This window comes from Oreochromis niloticus, linkage group LG13 (genome assembly GCF_001858045.2).
Source record: "Oreochromis niloticus isolate F11D_XX linkage group LG13, O_niloticus_UMD_NMBU, whole genome shotgun sequence".
In the NCBI taxonomy this organism is placed as follows: domain Eukaryota; kingdom Metazoa; phylum Chordata; class Actinopteri; order Cichliformes; family Cichlidae; genus Oreochromis; species Oreochromis niloticus.
The window spans coordinates 21,205,126-21,230,082 of NC_031978.2; the positions used below are offsets into that span (position 1 = coordinate 21,205,126).

Here is a 24,957-nt window from a genome sequence, read left to right on the forward strand (position 1 = left end):
GGGCCAAAGTAAAAGCATGCATTTGAACCTGCACAGATTTTAATGGCCCGGGCCGTGTCACATCCAAGCACCTTCTAATCCATCAGCAGCCTTGGCAAAGCACAGGCCCTGAAACTGCCAAACTCTTTTCCGATGACTGAGATGTTAACTATAAAAATTTGCAACCACAAATCAGACGTGAAGTTTGAACTTTGTCCTTTAAACTTTCTGGGCTTTTTTCCTCCCTTTTTCAATACTGTGGTGTGAATGCACTTCGGCCACTGCACAGGCTCATTGACAGCTAAAGCCAGTAAATAGCTACCTACATGGATTGATTACCATTGTATCCCATCCATCTCTGCCAAGGCCCCATTGAGAAGAAATCAATACAGTATTCAACATGCATCACTCATATACTATAACTATCAGCTAATTGAGTTAGAGGGGACCAAAACAACACATCTATCACCATGGAAGTCGAGTTCCCTTTGTTTTTTTTGCGCCTGTACTTAGGTGTTAGATTTTTTTTTCTCCCCTCTCCTCTTTGGAGTATTACTTCACCCTTGGTTCCTTTCCTCGTTTGAGATTTCGTGAACCTTCTGAACAAGAAGCAGTTTAGATTTGCAGTCCAGTGAGATAGTGCCAGGCAGCTTCCAGAGGTTAATGCGGTGTGCTGGCTGTGGGTGCATGGCATCGGTATGGCTGAATGAACATCACGTTAAAGCACAGCGATGCTAAACTCTGCCTCTCCAACGCACAGCACAGACCACAAATTGGCCTTCTCGCATGAGAACACAAAGGGGGATACAATTGTAAGTAAACAATGCAAAAGACAGATGAGGAGATAAGCTATTATTGTTGTTGTGCTCAGAATCACCTCCAAGCCCTGCGCCTGTAATACCTGAGCAAAGTGAACTCATTTCTTCTTCAAGGGTAGTAAAGAGATAGAGAGTAGCTGGGCGGTTAGACGTCAGAGGGTCGTGGGTGTTAGCTGGCAGAAAATGCAAGCCTCCGTTTGATCCCTGTGGCTCAGCTCCATCTGGCTATGTGCTGACCATGTTAGTGGACAACTGCCACTGCCTCATGGCAACGCAACACTGGCTCATGTATTATAGAAAATAACGTCTTATCTTTTAGTGAATCGGCTCTGTCTTATTAGACACATTGTGTGCTAGCATAGCCAGAATAGCCTGCCAGCAGGGTATTAGCTGTTTAGCTCTACACACTCTTCAGCAGATTATGATTATTTAAAAGCCAGAACACCATGTAGCCGAGTCACTGTGTTATACATATAATCGTTCCACTATGTGCAGATCATAACAGTAAACTTTTGAATTGCATTCCATGCTGTTTCAATGCGAGTTATTAGATATTAAGCATCAGGGTGTCAAAGAGTAAGATTTATATTGCTGTTACTGGTCGATAGTGGACAATAACATGATAGTAACGCTGTATAGCAGTATCAGTCTTACTAGGTAATTGCAGAGAATTATAAGGGAAGGACTTAAGAGGTCAAGAAAGTCTATTGGAGTATTCTGTGACAGTTAATATAGTGGTTGTCCTTCCCGAGTCCCAAATGAATCAGTGAGATGGGAAACATATCAGCCAATCATGTTTTTACATTGAGACATGTACACATTAGATTAACGTGGTGGCCAGAATCTCTTGTTATTGTGGTGAATATATGGATAAGTTTGGTTGCTTCTGGTGTTGTGTCCCATATCAATACAGCTAGTTGGAATTAAACCTAACTTTGGAGCAAAGCTACCAAGTGTTTTTGTTGTTTTTAATTAGTTCTGACCTTTAACTCTGCAGTTAAAGGTCTCTATTATAATTAAAGTTATGGTTCTTTTCTCATTCATTTAGTTAGGGGTTTTGGTCTTATTAACTCAAAGTAACCATGATGCGCGTGCCAAGTAGCAAGGCTTCTAGGAGAACCTCCATGAGCAAGCAGCCACAAGGTTATAAAGCTGTGTGCTGAAATGAGCAAAGGTACTTTTTTCATTACATATCAATTTTCATTTGCAAGAAGAAAAATATGTTAAATCTTCTTGTAAAACCCACATAGTCCCACTTTAATATTTTTTGTGCAGTGATTTTGAACGGTGAAACTTTTTAAGTTTTCCTTCGTTCTGGTTCCAATGGACAACTTCCAGCCATTTTCTGTGCCCATGGCAGACTGTTAATCTAGTTATTTTCCACTGTAACCCTATTCTTATCTCACTCACAGCTTTTTTATTATATTATCTGAATTCAGCTAAGTTCTCACCTGATTTGGAGAAGACCATATGGTATCTTACCCTCATTCCTGAACAAAACGTCCACAGTTGCGAAAGATGTTAAGTGATCTTCCGTGCTAGGGGTAAGCAACCTCCTGCATCCATCCTGTTACAAACGGTGACGTGCCACGCTGATAGCCTTAATGAGCAGTGCCGTGTGCTCCCAGCCATCCCATAATGAAATTTGCTCAAGGCGGAACAGACCGGAGAGGCTTGGCAGAACATTGGGGCATATGGCGGAAACAGCCGTGATTTCCATGGCAGGTGGCTGGATACTGCAGATAGGTAAAAGGCTCAGTCACCCAGAGCTATGGCCCTGATGAAGAGTGCTTGAGAAAGAATCTCCAGAAAGTAACACATGAACGTGATCTTTTCACCGATGTTTCTGACAGAAAGCCAGCTTTCATTAGTGAGTAAGTATATAGTAACGTCTAAGCGGCATTATTATACAGCAGGAACGGTTGGATTATATCTATTTATTGTCTTTATCATTTGTGAGGAAAATAGAAGACATTTACGGAGCTTCGTACTTGCAATGAAACACTGGGCCAGAGTGAGCGAGTTTTACGAGGAGTGGAGGAATAGCATGGTTTAAAGAGGGGAACTAAAATGATTAAGAGTCTACACTGTCCCCTGTTTCTCTTTGTCTCATACGTATTTCTTGAAGAAGCATAAAGAAGCACATGCAAGCTGGGGACCTTGTTAGGGGTGTTTCACCACCCTCTAGAGCACACTTCAGAGGAAGACAAAAAAGCAACCATGTTCTTTTAATTAATTTGTACATTTCCAGGCTTTTATTGTGCAGTGCTGTAGAGATGGAGTCCTTCCCTCTTGAGAAGCATCAGTAGAAACATAGGATCACAAGCACAAATGTGCACGTTTTTTTGTTCTTTTGTAGAATGTGCATTTTGCATACTGTATCTATGTCAGCCTTTGTATATTTATTTGTTACAGCAGAAGGAATAAAATGGAATTAGGCTATGTATGTTGAGAATTATTCCTTTGTTTTTAAACTGCTGAAACAAGGAAATCCCATTAAGTCCCGAGTCTATTCCAGGATAGCACTGTATTAGTTCAGAGCAGACGAGTAAACAGAAACTACACGTGCACAGACTGGAGACAGAGTATTTCTGTAACTTACAGCAAATAATAGCTTTTGTCTTGGCTCAACGAAAGCTTTGTGAAGCTCCTCAAACATCCTCTCATCTTTCCACAATGAAGGACAAATTATTTTTAAAAGTTCAAATGAACTACAATCTAAAGAACGCAACATAAATATTAATGGACTGTCCTAATCCTGCGTACACCTTTTCAGAACAACACCTACAATTAACTTGCAAATAGTTTTTGGAGAGTAAAAATCTAAAAAGCTTTTTAGTTGAATTGATTGAAGATGAGCATTAGTACTTGCTGAAGTTCTTATATTTACTTTACACTACAACAAACCAAGGAATCTCACAGAGCCTCTTTTATCTCTTTATTTGATTAATTAGATAAATTACTTTGAAATCAGTGTTTATACTAACAAGCAAATTACAACGTGTTAGTCTAAACTGTTGCATGTTTAAATCTCAATCAGATGTATTGAGCTGGATCTGGAAACAAGCACTGACAGTTCACCTCAGCCTTGGATGGAGTTCAGGGACAGACATAGCCAGCAAAAGAAGAATTCAAGAATGGTACAAGTATAGATAAAGATGTTAAAAGTGGAGGAACAAAAGAAGACACACTTGAAATAGGAAACAAACCGATAAAAGTACAAACTCCAATCTACTTCAGCCCAGGGGATAGGATAAATTGGACTCTGAAACATCATATCGCTGTTGGATGAGTCACTCTGATGGATGTGAACCCCCCACTGATCAATTCATAGGACTGACAGGATTGACAGTGACCAGAGAAAAGAGCTGTAACACAGTCAATACTTCTCACAGTATTGCTGCATTGTGATGACTGCTCTTACCTATCACACGCATTTATCCCTATGGTGTAGCTGTTGCTGTTTCCGACAGAATGCAAAACAGAACGTCTGTGCAGACGCTAGCTACGGAGCAGATCTATTTGTCACTGCTTTGAAGGCTTAGGGGGGCAAAATGCAGGATCATCTTTTTTTTCTATCCTTCTTTGCTGTTTTCACTCCTGATAGAGGCTGATCTTTATCAAGCTGCCGTAGCCTTGACTTGTGTCACCGTAACTGGTTACATTCTCCCTCATCACTCAGGCCTGTTGACACCAGAGTGGCAGCTCCACTACCCATTATGAAATGACCTTGGTCTAGTGTCAGTAGGACCATAGCGCTGCTGAAACAGTAACACCCCAAAGTGAGTAATTTTCTCTCCGTAGGTCAGCAACTTTGCCGGCGGACAATCTCCCCCTGTAGATAAAGGTGGTGAGGGGGTCCTGCCGCTAGCAATTGTTAAGGTGATGGAAAGGGGGAGGAGGGTCGGCCATATAGGACAACGCTCTGTGAGCAAACCTTACCGAGGACAGTGGTGTCAATGTAATTAGAGCAATGGACTGATCTGATTAAGCAGACTCCAAAACCAGGAAATAGATTAACAATAGTACAACTGCATTTTTCTTTGCAATCCCTTACAGGGCTGTTTAATTAGTCTATATATTTATTTATCCTCTTACCAGAGTGGATTTCATTAAAGCCCCTGGAGGGCTATTTGATTTGATGCTGAGCAGTAAAGAGGGACCATGATTCCCCATCACCTGCTAAGTGAAGAAAATATGCTTCAGCCTTTGTTTGTAGTGCAGCTTTATTGGGGTGTTTTAGCCTTAGAAAAGATGCAGTGACAGTATGAATATTTCTCTGACACCCTGCTTTTACCTGTGTTTCATCTGCACTGTTATGGAGTGCTTGGCTCTGGTTCGCCACTGCTAAGGATACCTAAGTGTGATCTTACTCATTGCTTGGAGGCTCTGTGTGGGACACAAAGACGAATGTATTGTCTTTGCTTGCACAAATAGCCCTCAATACAGTGCTGGCTCTACAACAGGCAACTTGTGAGAGGATGTCTGTGAAATGCATACAACATGTCCCGAGGAAAATCTGTCTGTGAATGTCTCACTGCGGCGTCACACAGAAACCGAAGCCTATGAAGTATCTAAAGGATACATTTGGGACAGTTGATGCCCAGCGTAGTGACAAAGCAAATATTTGGGAAGCCACTACTTTATCTTTGTGTGACAACACTGGAAATCAAAAACAAGCAAAACTGGAAAAGCTCTAAATATAGCAGTGGAAGTTGAAAATTGCCATTCTTTGGCCAACAAGAACAACCAGAACGCCGGTGCTGCCGGTGACCTTGCCCAGCAGCTTGATGAGGTGATGCTGTGATCCTGTCAAGCTTCACTGTCCTGCAGCGATTTGTTCACTGGAGCACATTTTTAAACGGGCTATGACGCTGCTCAATGTGCTATGATATGTTGTTTCACCACGGGGAAGCTCGTGCACATAGTCTATTGGCAAACCTCTGTTGTCTGACCATTAAAACTCGGATCACAAAGCGCAATTAAGAAGAATAAAAAAGAAAAGCTGCCCACGATTTCCAACTGCAGGGCACTCTGTTCCCGTTTTCTTGTCTGAGTAATAAAGAGTGGAGGTGATGTGCCGAGAAGATTTGGTTTAGGTTCAGGATACATTTATCTCAAGTGCACCTCACTGCACCTGAAAAACTGGTCGTGACAGACAGGCCACTTCACCAGTGTCAGACTATTGAAAGGCATGAATGAACAATCTGATTTCACTGTGCTGACTTTGGAACTGAAAGAACAAAAAAGTATACTGGGTGCTGCTGTAAGACACGATGCTGCTACCACAGAGACATGTAGTTTCTTTAGACACAGGGTCTTTAGAAAAGAATATAAAACTTTTACACTTATAAACAGTATACATGATTTGGTAAAACATTAAATGGCATGGTGGTCTGGTGTTGTATTTGGATCTCATAGTCATAGTCATGCTCTCGACTGCTGGGAAATGAAGGTTATATTGGCGACCCGGATGATGACTTTCCAAATTATATGGTTTAATTGTTTTTGGCAGCTCGTGAAATACGAAACTGTTTCTGCCAAGGCTGATTAAGTACCTTTACTTTTGTTGGATGTCTAAGTGTACCTGACATACAGTAGGGAAGCATATAGAGCAATACACATGTGTAGTACATATCTAGAGCTAGATTTTTTTTGTACTACTCATAATAAAGTTTTTTACCAAAAGCGATCAGAATATCCAAATGGCAGATAACAATAGTGTAATTCCTTCTTTGTGTGATAAACATTGCATTGAAGGACATACTTAAGCTTTGTGTCTTAATACTGAAGTTGATGTGTGTATTGTCTGGGAAATGAGGGATGAGCAGCGAGGATAAGGATAAGAAAGTGTCTTTCCTGATGTGTCTGGGTGTCTGCTCACTATCAAGGATTCATGGAGTGTCTGACAGAGAGTGGATCTCAGTGGTGAGAGCTGGGAAGACAAGAGCCGCTCTGTACAGAAATCATCCTGAGACACACTGGCAATGTAATTAGCACATGAATTATTTCTGTACAATGACATGCTTCAGCGCCTCTTGACTTTGCTCTTGTCTGAGGAATGCCTCCATGTATATGGCCCAAATTAGACATCTGCCAAATGCCGGTCCTTTACAGTCAGACGCTTCTTTTCTTGCTCCAGTAATCAAAAGTGGACAGTAACCTCTGCAGCTCTCTCACAGCATGCACTTTGGGTCTGTGCTGGCAACCTTGACAAGGTTACATCCAAACTGAGCAGCTTGTTAAAGCGCGCACGGCGAAGATTTATAGCCGCTAGCACATTTCAAATATTGCCCATTCAGACAGAAATCTGCTATCAAATGTTACTACACACCTGTCTGCAGCTCATTGGTTCTCTAGTAAACATTCAGATATTATCATCAGGTATGATAAATTATTGCAGATGGGCTCATTACATTTTTTTAAAGGGGGAAAAATGTTTGTGCTCTTCTGGCCTATAACTAAATATATGTATAGTTAAATGAAGTGCTAACTATACATTAATATCCAAATGCTTCTCTTTTAATGAGGATATTGATCCCCCATCTCTCCGAGGCTTACATTATTATCCTCTGGATTTACACTGTAGGAATGGATTGGCCTTTGTAGATTAGTATTCAGCACGTTGCGCTCCTCCTTCACTGTAATGCTGTTGTGATTCTGTAATGGGCCGAAAGCAAATGAGAGCCTTGGAGCTAAAGTGTGCTGTTCTGTACGTGTGCTCATAGAGTGTTTGTTTGACTGAGCGCACGGATATTCATTTTGCATTTGCCTGTCTCTGAGTCTTTTATTTTATTCTTTTTCCCCCCCTCGTTTTTTAATGTCCTGTTAGATTCCGTTGCCTCATGTTGCCTCTTGCCATTTTGAAACCTTAAGAACTAGGAAGCCTTCAACACTTTTAGCCTTCCGTTGCTCTGTGCATTGGATAAAAACAGAGTTCGGTACCATCAAGAGATTTTCTACCTTGTCTCTCACCAGCACCATTAAGTCTTCAAGATGGAGCTTTTTCAGGGGGTGAGATATCTCTTAAGCTCACTCCACATAAATGTTCTTGTTGAGGGAATGCGCCAAAACATCTAATGTAATGGTTCACTTCCCGACTGTAACTCCCCCCATTTTTTTCTTCTTAGCCTCAGACATATGGGGATCTATTTTGTCATGACTTTCCTTGAAAAAAACTCAAGAGATACAAAACCCATGTCCTTATATATCACATTTATCCTATTTTTTTTTTTTTTTTTGCAAAAATCTATGACATCATGATTCATGGGGACACAGCTTGTTCTGCATAATTGTGTTTTTTTTCTTGTTGCTTTTTTTTTTGTTTTCCCAGTGGAATATCTTAAAGGCATCATAAGAGAGGAAATGAGATCTTATTGTGGTCAGTTTTAAATAAGAAGAAATATTTTCTCAGACTTTTTCTGTCTGACTTTCTGCTGAGAGGAAATTGCAGTTTGTGATGTGGGAGTTGCAGGAGTCAGTGTTGTTATTAGAATTTAATCCAGTTTATGTGTCAAAGGTATTGAGGAAAAGATATTCTTTAGTGTGTGTCTTTCTGAGGTGTGCGTGCGCCTGTATCATTTCCATTAGCTGGTGGATGTCTGTTTTCATGCCTTGCAGGAATGTGTGCACAGGTGTGTGCATCATCAAAGGTGCGATGCCAGTTGTGGATGAGGCAGCTTTGTGTCCTCATGGGACCAGATACCAGAGGAGGGCAGCGCGTGCACCTGACTGACACGCTGCCAATTAGAGTGAACAGACATTGACTCTGTGTGTGATTTGGCTGACACACTGTGAAATGGTTGCTTGACTCTCTGTTATTGGGAAAAAATGTAAAAGATTTTACTGGCTACTTTCTAGCACTCTGAAAACACACACATACTATACATCAGCATGAAGTCATATTCTCTTTTCATCTGCATCACATTTCATGCTTTATTAGAGGGCTGAGAAAAATAGTAGCTGTAAAAAAACAAAAACAGGATGAAGTTTTGACCTTCATTTCAGCTTCATGCCAGCAGCTGCTGTGAACACAAATCTGCAAAGAGCATTCTTGTAAGCTAATAGCTTTTGCTTTGAGCTCGCCTCCTTGTATCAGTCATCCATTAATCACAATGTACAATTTACTTGTACTTAAGATAGATTCAGGGTGAGGTGAGGCCTTTGTAATTGTATTATGCTTGAAGTTTATTGTTTGCAATGGTATATATTTTATAAATGCCACCCAGTATGTTTACCACTAGAATAACAATGCAAGGCTAGCCATAGACACACTAAAGCTTTGTAGCTCTGCATAGTACAGTATCTTATTAGACTCAGTTTTAAAAGCAAAGAAAAATAACAACAAAGTGGCACAAAAGACATTATGTAATGTGTAGGGATTTGTTAACTTGATGAAAAATAAACAAATGATTCGTTTCTCTGCTGTATTTGGTGTGAAACAAACAAACAAAACAAGGAGACGATACAAAATAAATAAATAAGATAAATAATTATAATGCAAATACATTCACCAGCCACTTCATTAGGTACACATTGCTAGTCCTTAAAACAACCCATCTGGCACTCAACAGCCCTGACACATTTAAAATTACTTAAATCACCCCAACTACCCCATTCTTATGCTTAGTTTGATCTTTAACAGGTCATCTTGCTTCCATGTGATAGACTGATTAAATATTAACATTAGTAATGAGTTGAACAAGGAGTTGAAAATTGGCCTTCAAATTTATAAAGATGCACTTTTACCTCCAGGCCACCAGAGGCCGCATTTTCTTAAATAGACTCATAGTACAGTAGCTAAGGAAAGGTTATGTTTTTTGGGATAGCAAGCTAATCTTGGATGTATTAAGATATGTAACTGCTCAGTCCTGTCTGTAACTTGTTAATTATATATTGCCTGTAAGTATATTTCAGTTTACGGTTATCCTAAACCATGCTAACAGCTAGCCAGTGTGATAGCAATTTTAAAATTGAGTTAAACATTTTTCTGGGCAGTAATATGTTGTAAATACTACTACATTCTAATTGTAGCACCAAACACAGTGTCAGATCGATTGATAAGTATGATATCCATTACTTTTATTTATGCAAAATGTTTGATCATCAGTCTAGAAACTGAAAAAAAAGCCAAACAAAACGACTGAATTAGTTATTAAGTAATGTGCTGGCACTCCAGAAATACTTAATGCTTTTTTTCTTACCGTGACTTTCTTTAATTTCTTGGACACATGGATTGTATCTTCCATTACAAAAATGTGTCATATGTAAACAACCAATCTAGAGCATAATCTCCCTGAAAAGTTGCATCACTGCTTGCAACCAGGCATCCAAACATGCACACTGAAGTGCACATGTTTTAAGTCTTTTTCCAAATAATTATTATTTTTAAACACATTTAGTTTTAGTTTTTAGTGTAGTTTTACTTAAGTTTTAACTAACATTACCTAAACTTGACTCATGTGGAGGATGTCATAAGGGTTGTGTAAGGAAGCGTACGTGCTGCAAATGGTGCATGGCTAAAAACAAACCCAAGCACAACAAGGTAACCTCAAATGTAACCCGAAGAGACACTGGATGCTACCATATACTGACCAATCTTGCTATTCCTTCCTGAAGTACAAAGTGGTATTAAACAAGGGTATTTTTTGGATTGTCATATTTCATTGATGAATTTAGTTAATAGCTTAATGTGACTAATCTGAAATAACACACCTTTAAAGAAATTATTAATTTAAACAAAGTTAAACAAAACCTGGAAAGCATCCCTGCTTTTCACTACACTTGTACAAAAAGAGAAATAGATCTTGCATGACTCTTTGCTTGCAGAAAATGAGCTACATGTTATATAATAAGTGTCTAATTGACACCTGATTCTCTCCTTAATGACACGAGCGGCAAAGCCAATTATAAGTAAATTTACTATGGGCAAAGTGTTTCTGCGGACTCATGCTAGGGAAGGGGACTCTCTCTAAGCCCAGCATGACATCCATCATACTGTGAATCTAAATGACACTATATGTTAAGCTCACACAGTATGGTGTCTGAGGGAACTTAGTGTGTGGATGTGTAAGCTCACACAGATTTGCACATGCTGGCTTTGTCAGTTAAATGTCTGATAATATTTAACACAGCTAATTGAGGCTTTTCTCTCTCTTTGATGGCACTCAAAACGATCACCAAGTGAAAACAGCCTTGTAGAAATTTTATTTACATTGCTGACTTAAAATAAAAATACCACAAGTCAAAGGACTCTTATGGGTTATTTGAGGGATGTCTACCTTGCAAGCGGAGAGCAGTTACATTTTTTTACTTCAGTCTTTTGAACTGTGTGATAATCATGTAATAAAATATATTCTCAAAGAATGTAGCACTTCAGAAACTCTTCTATCTGTCATACGGTAAGAGGCTTAAACCAGCTTGATGACGCTAACTTCCTAACATTTTAATAGGATGCCAGACACTAACTTCTGTATCATTTTAATAGGCTGCCAATCAAGCAAGGAAACAGCAAGCGAATGAAAACAGAGTCAAATCCAGTGTCAGGCACTGAGCTTTGCCACAGACAATTAAACTACTTTGGTCTCCACATTGCATGGCTTTGGTATCCTTTTTTCGATGGCACAGCTAGACCCTAAAATTCCACAGGTGCTTCTTTGGAAGTGCATCTTTTCTGAACTCGCTCTGAACCTGAAAAGACTGAGCATTACACACCAAGCTCGTTTTACTTCAGCTTCTTACCGAGAGCTGAAAACGAGTATTTATAGTAGTGTGAGGAAGGTGGGTGAAATCTCTGACAGGGAAACAGTGGTGTCGAGTTTCATGCTATAGTCACAGTTAATGCTGAGGGCTGTCATGAAGAAGATGACACAATTGGAGTTGGGCAACCATAATTGCTGTGTCTGTCTGAGCAATTCGAAACCTTCTCTACAGGCCCATAAAATTAGTATGAGTCTTGCTTGCTATGTGTCATCTTTCATTTAGTCTCTTTTGACTCTGGAGGACACTCATTATTTGTCATTAATAATGATATCGGCTGTATCGTTTAAAAGCCGTTTGAGTAAAATGTGTTTTCTACTCCCACGTTTCAACTTTTCTGCCATAGTTTCACCTTAATTTATTTTGTACACAATCGGGTCAAAAGTGTCAGCGACTAGATTAATTTGCACTTAAAATCAAAGCTTTGCCTATCGTTCATTTCATGGGTAATTTTTCTCATATGCTGCCAAGCCTGTTTCAGACTGTTGTGTCATGATTTGATGTTGACAGGGAATGTGCTCCCCTGGGTGCGAGCTAATTTAAAAAGCAGCCATAGAGTAGCAGTTGCCAGATTATGTGTCAGAGCAAAGTGACTGATGAGGAGCCTCCTGGTCGCTCGGTCACATGCTGGCAATGTTGTACATATGACGTGCTCCAGCTTGTAAGCCCCTTGGTGCTTCATAATAAATGAGTGATTTGGTTCTACATAGTCAACTTCAATTAGGGTTGAATGATACTTTAGAAGCAGTTATTACTGTTTTTCGCAGTGAAGCATACCTTGATTTTTGTGGTCGCGCCATGCAGCGCCAACTCTGCTCACGCCTTTTGTAATTTAATTTGAGTGACGGATACTTGCATTGCTTCCATCAATATGAGTAGTTAGTTCTGCACCATATATGCACAAATGTGATGTGACCATAGAGAACGAGATGCCTGAATGGCTCTTAGTTAGCTGCTGTTGATTAACAGTTGGGGTTTTTTTGTAGGGACGAGGACAGTTGTACATTTGAAAGAGATCACAGGATTATGAGAGTGCTGAAGCACAATTATTTTTGTCACAGGTCTTAGATGTCTGACAGATCTAAGAAAACAAAGCAAAACACGACGTTTAAAATATCCTGCTAATGGCGGTTTTTGCGGTTTCTAAATGTAGTGTAAAATGGGTGTTGGTGAAGGCACCGATATGATGTTGTCTTTAAAAAAATGGGATGAATGATGCAGAAAAACACACTGTGACAAGTTTTTACCTTTGTGTCTATTTATGGCCTTTCCCTAGGAGCTTTCTGTTCACTCTTTTCATGTCTTTTTCTGTCCTCTGTTTTCTGAAAAACACTGAAGAAGCTGGCTCTAATTCTTGTTCTCATTCAGTGTTATGACTCAAGGGCATTGATGTGCCAGCAGCTAGCTGTAGTTTGATTGACCGTAGTCCGTAGGTCTGCCCAGAGAGACAAATGGGCTATGCCCAAATACCCAGGAGAAGCAGCAACAAAATAGCACCTTTCTTCATTATTATTGGGGACACTCTTTGCATAAAACACTCTAATACCGCGACCTATGTCGTAAGTCATCAGCATTGGGGTTTTGATTTTTCTATCACTAATAGAAGAATCAAAGTAATAAACGTAACTCTGTTTTTTATGTGTTATGTTATTTAGCTCATCTGTTACAATATTTTTTTTTACATTATATTACTCCACAACATGGCTTGAAATGCATTACCACATAAGAACTAGTAAACAATGTAAACCTTAGGCTACATCCCCACACACTGGCACAAATCTTTATCCTAATGAAGGGCGCGCACACACACACACACACACACACACACACACACACACACACACACACACAAAGAAATCTCTTTATTTTATTTTCAGTATAACCACAAAGCTGAAAGCAGTGTTGGTAAAAACCAGCCCATGGAGCATTTCACAAAAAATGCTGTGTGTTAGTAGCAGTGGATCATTGTTTCTGGCCTGGACACAGTTTGCACTTTACCGTCACAACCTTATCCTGTCACACAGTAAAAACTTATGTAATGCTCATATCTTCACTCTTCAAAAGTTTTATATTTAGCTGCTGTTTTTTTCCCTCCGTCCAAACTAACTAAACTTAGCCCAATGTCGTGCAAGTGCAGGATAAAATTCTTCTATCTGCCCATGGACGAAAGAGCTTATGTAACCCCAGTGACATAATTGTGATTAGTAACTTTAGTGTTTTCCAGGTTACCTGAAAGATCTTTAAACGCTGCAGCTTTCACTAGCCCAGCAAGCTTTAGAAAGGTATTAATCACCACAGCGCCACAAAGCTAATTAGCATATCATTACAGACATACCATGTTGAAGCTTTCCCAGTCACTATTTCTCAGTGCTTTTTACAGCAAAACAAGATACCTTTAATAAAACTGTATTAGACCACAAAGCTTGGTTTACCTATAAATCAGTTGGAAATGGGAAAACGAAATCTCGACTCAAGTGTCTGGATCATGAATTCTGTCTATACTTTTCACATGAATATTGTATATTGCAATATATCATAAAGATATAGCAGCATAAATTATCAGACATGTACGCTAACCCAAAAACATACATATGTTTACATCTGAGTAACCCAGTTAAGAACGTAAACACCACAGAAGTTGCACATCCCCTGGCCCTGAAGCTCCCTCTGGGCCCGGCCCCCAAACGTTGTAAATTCTAAGCAATGCCTCTGCTATACACACACAATTCATTCTCCATTGGTTAGGGGAATTAACTCTGACTTGAAGGCATGGGGATGTGTGGAGAGAGAAATGAGAATGACCCTAAACTATTGGCTCTATTTGTTATGTGGTCACTGAGCTTGTGAAGCAGGGATGGGTGGATTTAGTGAAGAGGGTAGAGTTCTCTCATTTTCACTGATAGGGAGCGCAGACATAGAGGGAATGACCAAAGAGTGGTGAGATCCAGTCAGCTTCAATTATGGCCCCTTGTAGTTTTCCCAGAGGTGCACTATAGCACGTTTAAGGGGAAATCAATGAGGTGACAAATTGTTGTGGACAGCAACCCCTTTCATTTCTTACATTGTTGCATCCATGCCTGGTTGGTACACAAAGCATATGTGTGTGTGTTAATTTGTGTGTTTGTGTGTCTGTGTTTGTTTGGCAAGCATATATAAATGTGCAGCCCCATTTATGATAATTGAATGCTTTGCTCCATTTGTTTTTTGGTGCTTTATTTTCTGCTAGTAGCTTTAATGGCTTGTTATCTGTCTAAACCTTTTTTAAATGCTTTCTAATAGGTTTTCACATGCATCACCCACTGATGCCCAATGTCACCTGGTTTTCTTTTTATCTCAGAATGTTAAGGTTTTTCTCAAGGTTGTTTTTGCTATGCCAAATCATAGCAAATATTTGTTGATAGCCCGACGGCCGAGGAGTGCTCTTTTGCTCCGGTATGCTGAGAACCATTTGTACATATGAAGCTGACATAGGAACAATTTTTCCATAAACAATTCAAATCTGGGAGATTTTTGAGTCCGGTGGTGGTGAAAACAAAACAAGTGAGATGGGATGTACCATTTCTAGCCTATGGGATTTTATTTTTATCAAAAGTGAAATTGTAAATAATTCATCTTAACACATCTAGAGCTCTTGATCATTTGTAAATTTTGATATAAATTTTCATATAAATACCGTACCAATGTGTCATTCTTTAACTGTGGTTAGCAATCTCTGTTAGTTAGAAGATTTAATAATTTTTGCTGGCACTCTTTGGTCATATTGTTGCACTTCAGTTTTTGAATTCCATTAGTCTTTGTCAGTAATTGCTCTAACTGTGCAATAATCTTCCTACCTAAGGTGTGTGAGCAGGCTTTAATAGCTGATGACCAATGTTGGGGTTGTTACTGAGAAAAAGTAATGCATTATTTGTTACGTAATACGGTAGATTAAAACAATTTGTTACATAACTCATTATCTTACTATTGTGTCAGATAATTACCAGTTGACAGTATAAACCATTGGCTATAGTTCCACAACAGAAAACCCTATTGTATGAGAACATACATACAAAACTTCTTTTAGTGTTTGAACACAAAGCTGTATATGCAACGTAAAGTTGGAAACTAGGCACAGAGACTTCAGAGAGATCACTACTGTAACACGTACACGTGTACAGTAGCTACAATGTTATAAATCTGACTGCTCATCACTGACCTCGTTACTGATTGAAGATCAGGCTCTGGCTGCTTGGTTATGGTTGGAAGACAAGTTTTACTTCACTCTGGGTTCTTTGGTAGCTTTTTGTTTGTGCATGCTAACTGTGCTGATGCTTGGATCTTGTGCTAGCAGCTAAATGCAGTTGCTGCTGTTTCAGATGCAATTTGCACTTAATTGCCTATAATTGGGCTCTTGTCCTTTCATTCAATAAAAAAAGTAACCAGTGCACAGCAAAAAAAAGGCATGTTTGATATTTTTCTTACCTATCTTCTCATCATCTTCTTACTACAGTATAATTAGATTATGTAAGGATACATGTCTGCCTTTACGCTATCTCCTCATTTTAATGTGTGGGTCAGTCTGGAGAAAACTTTGCAGGAGCACACATACAATCATTAATAACATGTGTATGATTGTAAGAGAAATTTATCATAAATCACAATTCTTTGAGTTTTTATATCACATCAAGTTCATCATCCCTCATTCTCCGTTAGCATATGTTTTACGTGTCATCTTCAACTTATGGCGCCCTTGCATAATGGTCACCAAAATTTGCGCATGCTACAGAGTTTTTTAGCAAGAATTGGCAAAAACCACTTTTTCATAGTGCAGATAATCGAAGAATCTTATAATTAACGAAATTTAATTACCGAGCACACTGCTGTAGCACTACTGATGACAACAAAGCATTTTACAGATTTCATTTACATTTTCAGACATTGGTTATTTTTTCTTTTTCTTTAGCATAGTAGTAATGTTCTAGGATGTTTTCACGAATTATTGTTACATTCATGAGCGCCTACATGTAGCTCTGTAAGGTATTTCTGATTTGTTGATTGTAGTTGTACCAATAAATAGTGTTGTTGTAGACATCTAATCTTAATCACAGAAAAATATAGTGACTTGCAACTGTTATCAGGTATGTCAGTTGAATCCTTAATCATCCGCTTGCCTTAATCTAAGTCTAATTACCTCAGAAGGGTATTACAATAGTGGCATCTGTACAAGGTAAGAAATAAGTGCCTGGGATTATCTGCCTGGGTTCCTTTGGCTGTGGTCGATTCTGGTTGGCCATTGAATTGTTAAATAAATATGTCTCTTTTTATACCTTCATTTACAATCTAATTTCAGTGTATTTATTATCAATTCACCTTTTTGAGGCTTTTATTCACATATTTTTTCACACCTTTCCAACAGGCACCCAAGAGGGCATTATATTAATGAAACACATTTCTCTTTCCCTTGTCTCTGCAGGAAAAGAAGAGTATGTCGCAACCTTCAAAGGATCTGAGTTCTTCTGCTACGACTTGTCCTTGAACCCGATTCAAAGCAGCAGTGATGAAATCACATTGTCATTCAAAACCCTACAGAGGAATGGACTGATGCTGCACACGGGAAAATCAGCTGATTACGTCAACCTGGCTCTGAAAAATGGGGCGGTCTCACTCGTCATTAATTTGGGGTCTGGAGCCTTTGAAGCTCTTGTGGAGCCAGTCAATGGGAAATTTAATGACAATGATTGGCATGATGTCAAAGTAACAAGGAATCTACGTCAGGTAACAGTACAGAGGGTGATATGGAGACTCAGTAAATAAATTAAAACAAATGCACTCAAATCATTACCATCATACAATACATTATTTTTCCCAGACATTGTAATTAAATTGCTAAATTTAAGTGGAGAGTGAAACAAAACCACGAGGGAGCAGGGACATCTAGATATGACTCAGGGCCTGTGTAAAGTTACAGTTTAAATCAACCCAAAGATTTAAAAAGAAAGGTTATAATGACATTTTACCTTTGTTGTAGCTATGCAAAGTTTCTAGTGTCATTTACATATCAACTTGTGCAAAGTAAGACACAATACTGTTTTTGATGTCAAGGGAAAACAAATGTAACTGAACTCAAATTTAAGTGTAGTACGTACAGTACAGTCTGTATTAACAAAAATTATAATATTTGAAAAAAAGGAGAGAAAAGGTACAAAAACATTTGAGTGCTTATGTTAGTACAATTGTGATATTGGTCATTATGAATCTGTTGTATTTAAGTATTCAAACGAACTTGCTAGCACACTGTACTTTTTACTAATATAAACCTTTATGTAGAGCATAAGTAAACCTAGGGTTAGACTTTGAAGCACCAAAGTCAAATTTCTAGCACAGATTTATAGACTTTAATGGGCTTTGCTTTATGGTCTTGATTCACCTCCGTATACTCCTAAGAAAGAGGGTATTGACTTTACGTGAGTTTTAGGAATTTGATTTCTTATAAAAATCCTGTTTGGCCTCTTAACACCAAAGGATGGTACAACTCCTGTTTTCACGTGGCAGTGTTGCAGGATATCAGCAGAACAAATTCTAGCCTGGTTATGAGATGAGGATATTAATAAGCACAGCTTTTTTGCTTAACAAATATGTAAATAATCCACCTGGCAAGTGCAGATCATGCTGGCTGGAGTAAATCAGCAGAGGTCTGTTAGTGTTTGTTGTGCTGATTCACAGCAGGCCAGCATACACTAAATGGGGTCAGGATGTAGCTCTCTGCAAGAGGCTGTTCATCCTTGAGGATGATTGGAGGGCTCATCAGTTGGACCCATGACCAACCTGAAGAGACAGAAGAGTTGTTGAGGCACAACACTGTGGCATGCTGTCGGTGGCTTTCACCAGTAACTGAATGCTCAGTTTCAGCTGATGTAATGGTCAGCTGTTGGTTGAAATTTTGCTTTCCTTGAGACTAAAGGTTGCTAAAGCATGGGTTTCAACAGTCTACCCTCCGGGTTTATTACAATAGCACACGTAATTTCCTCCAGTTCTCTAGGGCCTGACTAGTTGCAGGTGGAAGGCTGAATCAGCAACATGGCATTTGGGATACAACCCCAGGTGACAAACCTTTGCTACAGGTGTCTTGTGTGCAAAGAAGTACCCACATACCAACTAGGCAGAAGACCTTTAGCCCTATAGATCATAATTAATCATTTCCAGAGTAAGTGGATTCAGCTTCTGGGTGCATCTCGACTTGTAGGTACAACAGCTGCTGTGACGAGACAGCTGGAACTTTGCTTCCAGTTCATTGGATATTGTTTCGTAAATACACACAGGCTCTGCTAGATGATTTGGAAACATTAATCACTCTCACTGGGCCCTAACCCCAACATTATCTAGGTTTAGGAAAGCAGAAAACTAATAATACCACACTGCGGTATTTGTCTCTGCAAAGGAAACATGGGAATGTAAAATTATTATACAGGTCTTTCAAGCTGAATACTGTAAACCCCTCACCTAATTAATCAAGCTAATTTGCACTGTCAAATTCAAGAAGAGTCCCATAACCCTGGATACATTGCAAACGTTTCAAAAATACTTGTTTCTCTTGCCTGGGGCTGCATCTCTTACAAGATAAGACTAAAGGCTTTCAGACCAGTGCTTGCCTTAATCCCTTTCAGGGTGATGTACGTTAAGTGTAACACATGTGCCTGTAGTTGACACATAGAGACAGTCCTGCACTATATCAATAACTACCCAAAAACGTCGTTGGTTTTGTCGAGCAACAGTACCAGACTTAAGTGTTAAAAGTGTTAATGCCAACATACAGATGCTACTAGCACTACAGGAAGTTACAGTGAAATAAGGTTAAGTGTTCTGGAAGGACTCGTTGAACTGAATGTGTGATGAGAAAATATGTAGATAAATATAAAGATACTTTGTGATGTTCCTACTGTGGGGCTGATTGTACTAGAACATAAAATCATTTTTAGATGAAACAGGTTATTTTTAATTCTCTTAACTATATTTTCTTAGAATACAATCTCTATAATAAAAAAGTAGTTGTGCATTAATTTTTGCATAATCCAGTCAGGTTGAGGATATTTTTTGTTTATTTACTGATATGTAGAACCTTAGAATTATAAGAGGGAGTACTTTTTCACATGACTGCAGTTTACACCCAAAAATCTCTAGATTTGTTCCTGCTCATTTCGTGGGAAATGTTTATCTTCACCTCAGTACCACAGCTTCTTTTTGCATAATCAGCCAATTGATTATTGACAAACCTAAAGATCTGGCCAGCTTGAACATTCACTGCATTCAAACTGTAAAGAAAACAAAGCATATTGAGTGCATGCTCTGCGGGGGAATCAAAATTGCCATCCTCCATATTCTGTGTCAGGGTCTCCTTTGCTTTGTCTCATTGCAGTAAAGTGATCCTAAAGTTCATCAATAAGACCAAACGGAGGTAAAGTATTGTATGAGCGGTGGGAAGTCTGATACACTGGATTGGTCTCAAGCCTAAAACCAAGTACAAAAGAAGACGAATCCTAATATCAATAGCAACAACAATAATAATAATAATAATAAAGTTTTAGAAATGGCCTTGGGAATTTTCTTAAGAGGGTCAACTGATGTGCTTTAGGCATTCTTTCGTATGAGCCATGTCTGTCAATCATAACCTTTTGTCGGGACTTGGGTAAGGACGTTTTTTTTCTGCTACTCAACAGTCTAGTCACATACAGAAAATGGTGCAAAAAAAAAAAAAAAAAACCCCACCATGAAGGAAATCAGGGAGTTACTGGTTGAGCACTTGCACCTCTTGTGCATTCTTGTTATTTCCTTGGTCTGCTTTTTTCTTGTTAAACTTATTTTGCCCTTTTTTCTCTATGTTACTAACATGCTTTGGAAACAAACTAACATCATTCATGGAATGTTTCATTCTACTAACCAGTATGGTTTTTTGCCGTTTGACAATGTACTAACAGTATTGACCATCATATATTATTTGAGTAACAATCGTTATTCTGTTCACAGTTTTTAATTTCCTTTCTCCCCCCTTTTCCACAAAGCACTCAGGCATTGGACACGCTATGGTAAACAAACTACATTGTTCGGTAGATATCATTCTAATTGTTTCTTAGTTTGGGTTTGCCGTGTGTTTCTTTCCTTTCCTTTTTTTTTTTTTTTTTTTTTTTTACTGTAGACGTCATTTACAAAAAAAAAGGGAAATTGCGGTTGGTACTCTTCTGCTTACTTTTCGAAACCTTTTTCTTGGTTCATTCATTGGTTTCTCCTCTTTATTTCACTTGTTTCCTGTCCAATTCTGTTTGATCCACCTTTTTAGGAGCATCATTTCGAGCCTTTTGCATCAAGCTGTGGTTAATAATGAGGACCCTCTCCTGTCTGGCTGGCCTGATGCTCTTTGGCTCAGCCAGTTGTATCCCCCATTCACTTTGCATGGCATGCACTTTTGACTACCTGTTGCATATGCCACACTGCCCATTTGTCGACGTGAAAGTGACGGTTGAGCTGTGTTTGTCATTTCGTCTCGGGTGTTTTTTCTGATTTCTCTTTGTGGTTTTTACAGTGTCCATCGGCTTGTGCATGCATCTGACACTGTGGCAAGTGTCAAAATACTGATTCTGTATCCCAATCAGGAAAATTGGGAGATTTTTCTTTTTGTGTGCGTGAGAACAAAAAGAAAAGACAAATGCATGCATGTCTTCTTTTGTCTCTTACCCTCAGTCATTGTCCTGTAATAAAAGGTATTTGTGCTTTTCATAGCATGTGCTCCCTTTCTAACCTAGTGGCACGTTCTGGTTTCTTTTGTAGAAACGTCTGCTGGACATACTAATATGGAATAATAATAAATAAGAACTAACCTAGATGACATTTTACTAACACCATTTTTGTGTCTGCTAAAATACTTTTACGTTGCAGTAGCAGCAATACTAACACTGTAGTATGGGCAGTTGACTAACTCTCTAACTAGAATAGTGTTCCTTTTAAGTCTTGCAGTCGTCCTAACTAATCAAACTGGACAAAATAATAATCAACAAAAACAAGAAAAAAGACAAGCAAACAAACAAACAGACATGAAAATGGGTTTCAGAAAAAAAAAGAAACATGTAGGGAACTCTGACCTAGATTACAAGAAAAAAGGCTATAACATTATAGTAGGCTGTCTGAGTATAGCGTGTCCTTTCCCTCTGCTTTGTTGTTTAGGTAACAATATCCGTAGACGGGATTCTGACCACCACAGGATATACGCAAGAAGACTACACCATGCTAGGCTCTGATGACTTTTTCTATGTCGGAGGGAGCCCTAGCACAGCCGACCTGCCTGGATCTCCAGTTAGCAACAACTTCATGGGCTGCCTCAGGGAGGTAAACACCACTTCTGTGTGAACTCTGAGGCTGGTGGGTGTGCAGGATATGACTGGCTTCACCTTAGGACTCCAAAACAGACCCTCCCACCCACAAGCTGGCCCTATTTCATCCTTAACACCCTGAGTTTGTTTCTCCTCTTTTCCTCACTCTCACTGACACAAACTTTCTCTGACTCAAAATTTTTTGCCTCTGCTGCCCCCTCAGTGCACATGCGACTCTCTACACACATGCACACACAACTATGCCGGGCGCACCACACACCCACACGTATAGAGGTCTGTCTTGGAGTGGAATTTACCTCGGGCTTCACGCGGCTATGTCAGCTGCACTTCAAAGCGGAGCGGTGATCCTGAGATCAGGGAGTGGAATTTTTATGAGGAGTCAGGCACCTGACACGCTTAACACCTCACTATTGTTGGGGAGTGTGCTCTATCAGATTTTATCTTAGGCCAATTGTTTAAAGAATAACATTTTTTCTTTATGTTCGGTATCTGTGGAGGGCTTTCCTAAATGTAACTTAATAGTGCTTGAAAAGCGGGAGCGAAACAAGAAAGTAGATAGAGAAATGTACATTAGTTATACGCTCTCAGATGCATTGAATTCAGCACATCCCTGCCTCCACAGTGCAATGGGCCATTTGAATACTTAATACTGTTTCTCACTCACCCCTTTATGTCTGTTGCTTATAGTGTAAAGATAATTTCTCTAAGTTATCTTAATTTTTACATTTTATTGTAAAATGTAGGAGTTTTTCTTACCGATAAATATGGACTGTGAACATATAGAGCTGTGAGACTTATGCAAAGTTCAGGCTAATTTATAAAATACTGAAAATGACCAGTTTATTTATCTTTTCATTTCAAACTTTTTCGTCCCTGTCTTTTTTGTAGCTCCTCTTGCTCCTTTGGTATCATTAAAGGCAGACTGCTGTCCTCAGTATCATGTAGGACAGGTCTGAAGCATCTCTCTTTAATGAGTACATAGGGAGTGGAGCAGGGAATGTTCACAAGCTTATTAAAAGTGTGTTTTTAAGGGAACTTTTTTAGTTAAATACATGTCTCACAGGTGCTGCAGATGTTACAACAACATGGGTGGAATTGGTTCATCCCATTTATGGTCATCTACCCCACTGAATTACTCTCTGTCCTCTTCCCAAGCCTGCCCTCACTGTCCTGAGATCCACGTATTGAACTGCTCAAAAACTTTTAAATATGCTGCAGAGCTGCGATAGCGACTACAAGAAGAGAGACAGAGGGGATTTTCAGTATTTTATTTGCTCATGGGATCATTTAATATTCCTTATTTAGTTTTACCAGACAAATGCAAATGTCAATATCAAATAAAAAGAGATTAAGCCTGCATGCTCTAAAATCCATAGTTAGTTCAATCTACTTGACTTTCATTTTTTTTCTGACATTTTAGTACGTTGACAAGCTCTTTGCATCCTCTCATCCAGCCTGTTGAATTAAACAAAAAAGCCCATCTCAGGTCAGCTTCAGAGTGTGTTGTGATAGAATATGTGTGGTGGTTTAACAGCGTACGCTGTGGGACCTGATTGATAACATGTCTCCAAGTGGCATGTTGCAGCATTTGTGTGCAGATTCCAGTCTGAGTCGCCACGCCTGCCTGTTAGTTCTGATGGCAAAACAAACTGTGGTGCAGTAATAGCTCACTTGTCACAGCCCTAGTTTGATGACAAATTAGTGCAGCACTACGAGTGCAGCACCAGTCGTAGCTCAGACCAAAGCTCCTTCGATGCTGAAAGGTGCCCTTTGTCTTGACTATAAAAAATTGATTTGGGTTTATTGGCTGTATCTGTTGCACCTTTGTCTGCATGAGTCAAGTTCAACGGGCAGAGAGGCTGTAATTTATTCCTTTACTTTTTTTTAAGCGAGGCGATGTTTTATTCCATTTCTTTTTCTATAATCTCTAAAAGTGTGAGAATGTGGCCACTGTAGACCTGAGAGGCCTGAGTGAATATACATGTATAGTCTCTCTCTCACCGTATATATTTAAATATACTTTATCTATATGTGTGTGTGTGTGAAGAAAATAGAGTTTCCTGGTTTGATTTCCTCACAGTTAAGTGCAGTTGGATACAGTCACGTAGCATTTACAATATTTACAATAAACTAAGCCTTGGCTTATCTAACTCCGAAGCACCGCTATAAGCTCCATCCACCTGAACAGTTAGACACAGTAGATCTGACTTGGTGATAAACATAATGCTCCATGCAAATACAATCCCATCGGACATGTCCCCATTTTCAGGTGAACGCTTAGCATGACAGCAAATAAAAAACATGGCTAGTGTTTTCCACAGCTGTAACTCATTTGATTTGACCCACTGGAAGCAACAGACATATACAATTACAACTCTTTTGTTATATAAATGTGCATGCTGTTGCAGTAATAGAGCTATCTATTACTTGCTAACATTATCCTCCAATTAGCAGTATTAGAGCAGCGTGAAAGAGATCATCAGCCGTGCACTTGACATCTAGAGGTGGCTGTTAAATAGTAGTTCCCCTTTTATCTCTCTTCCTGATAAACTTTAACATCTTTATGTTTAAAGTCTTTGTTGTCCTCTAAATCTTAGCTTTGTACGAGTATGTCAAGTGTGTCTGGTGAAAAATAAAACGGCTCCATTGATGTTTTGATGCAAAATGTTGACATTCACTGAAATGTTAATTAGTTGGAAATTGGATGAAACTAGACATAGGGATCCTAGCTGCTGCTTACAGCTGCTTAGTAGATACTCTTTCATTATGGGGATTGGATAATGACGGGGTTAGAGCTGTCTTAATTTTTTTGGGGACTGTTGCTAATTACGGTGGAACCCACACAGACATATTCTACACAAACTGTAGACCCTAATCAATATTTTGAGTATTCATGAGAAACTTGCTTAAGTGAATTTAATATGCCTCTTCTTGGATTTTAGTGAATGAGAATAAATCAGGCGATTAAGATGAGCTTCATACACAAATGGAGTTTACTAGTTAGACAAACAACAGTAAATAAAAATGAACAAATTAGAAAATGT

General features: G+C 39.1%; 1 protein-coding gene across 25 annotated transcripts in view; it reads left to right on the forward strand.

Moving 5' to 3' along the window:
* Positions 1–24,957, forward strand: part of LOC100702788 (neurexin-1a) — a 248,608-nt gene that overhangs the window by 67,474 nt on the left and 156,177 nt on the right. For 18 of the 25 annotated variants that reach the window (XM_019366989.2, XM_019366978.2, XM_019366980.2 and 15 more), the window contains 3 exons: positions 17,008–17,309; positions 20,591–20,614; positions 21,747–21,908. In XM_019366989.2, the coding sequence (XP_019222534.1) occupies positions 17,008–17,309; positions 20,591–20,614; positions 21,747–21,908 (488 nt within the window). The remainder of the gene's footprint in view (positions 1–17,007; positions 17,310–20,590; positions 20,615–21,746; positions 21,909–24,957) is intronic. The other 7 variants (XM_019366982.2, XM_019366986.2, XM_019366991.2 and 4 more) reach the window with 1 other exon arrangement.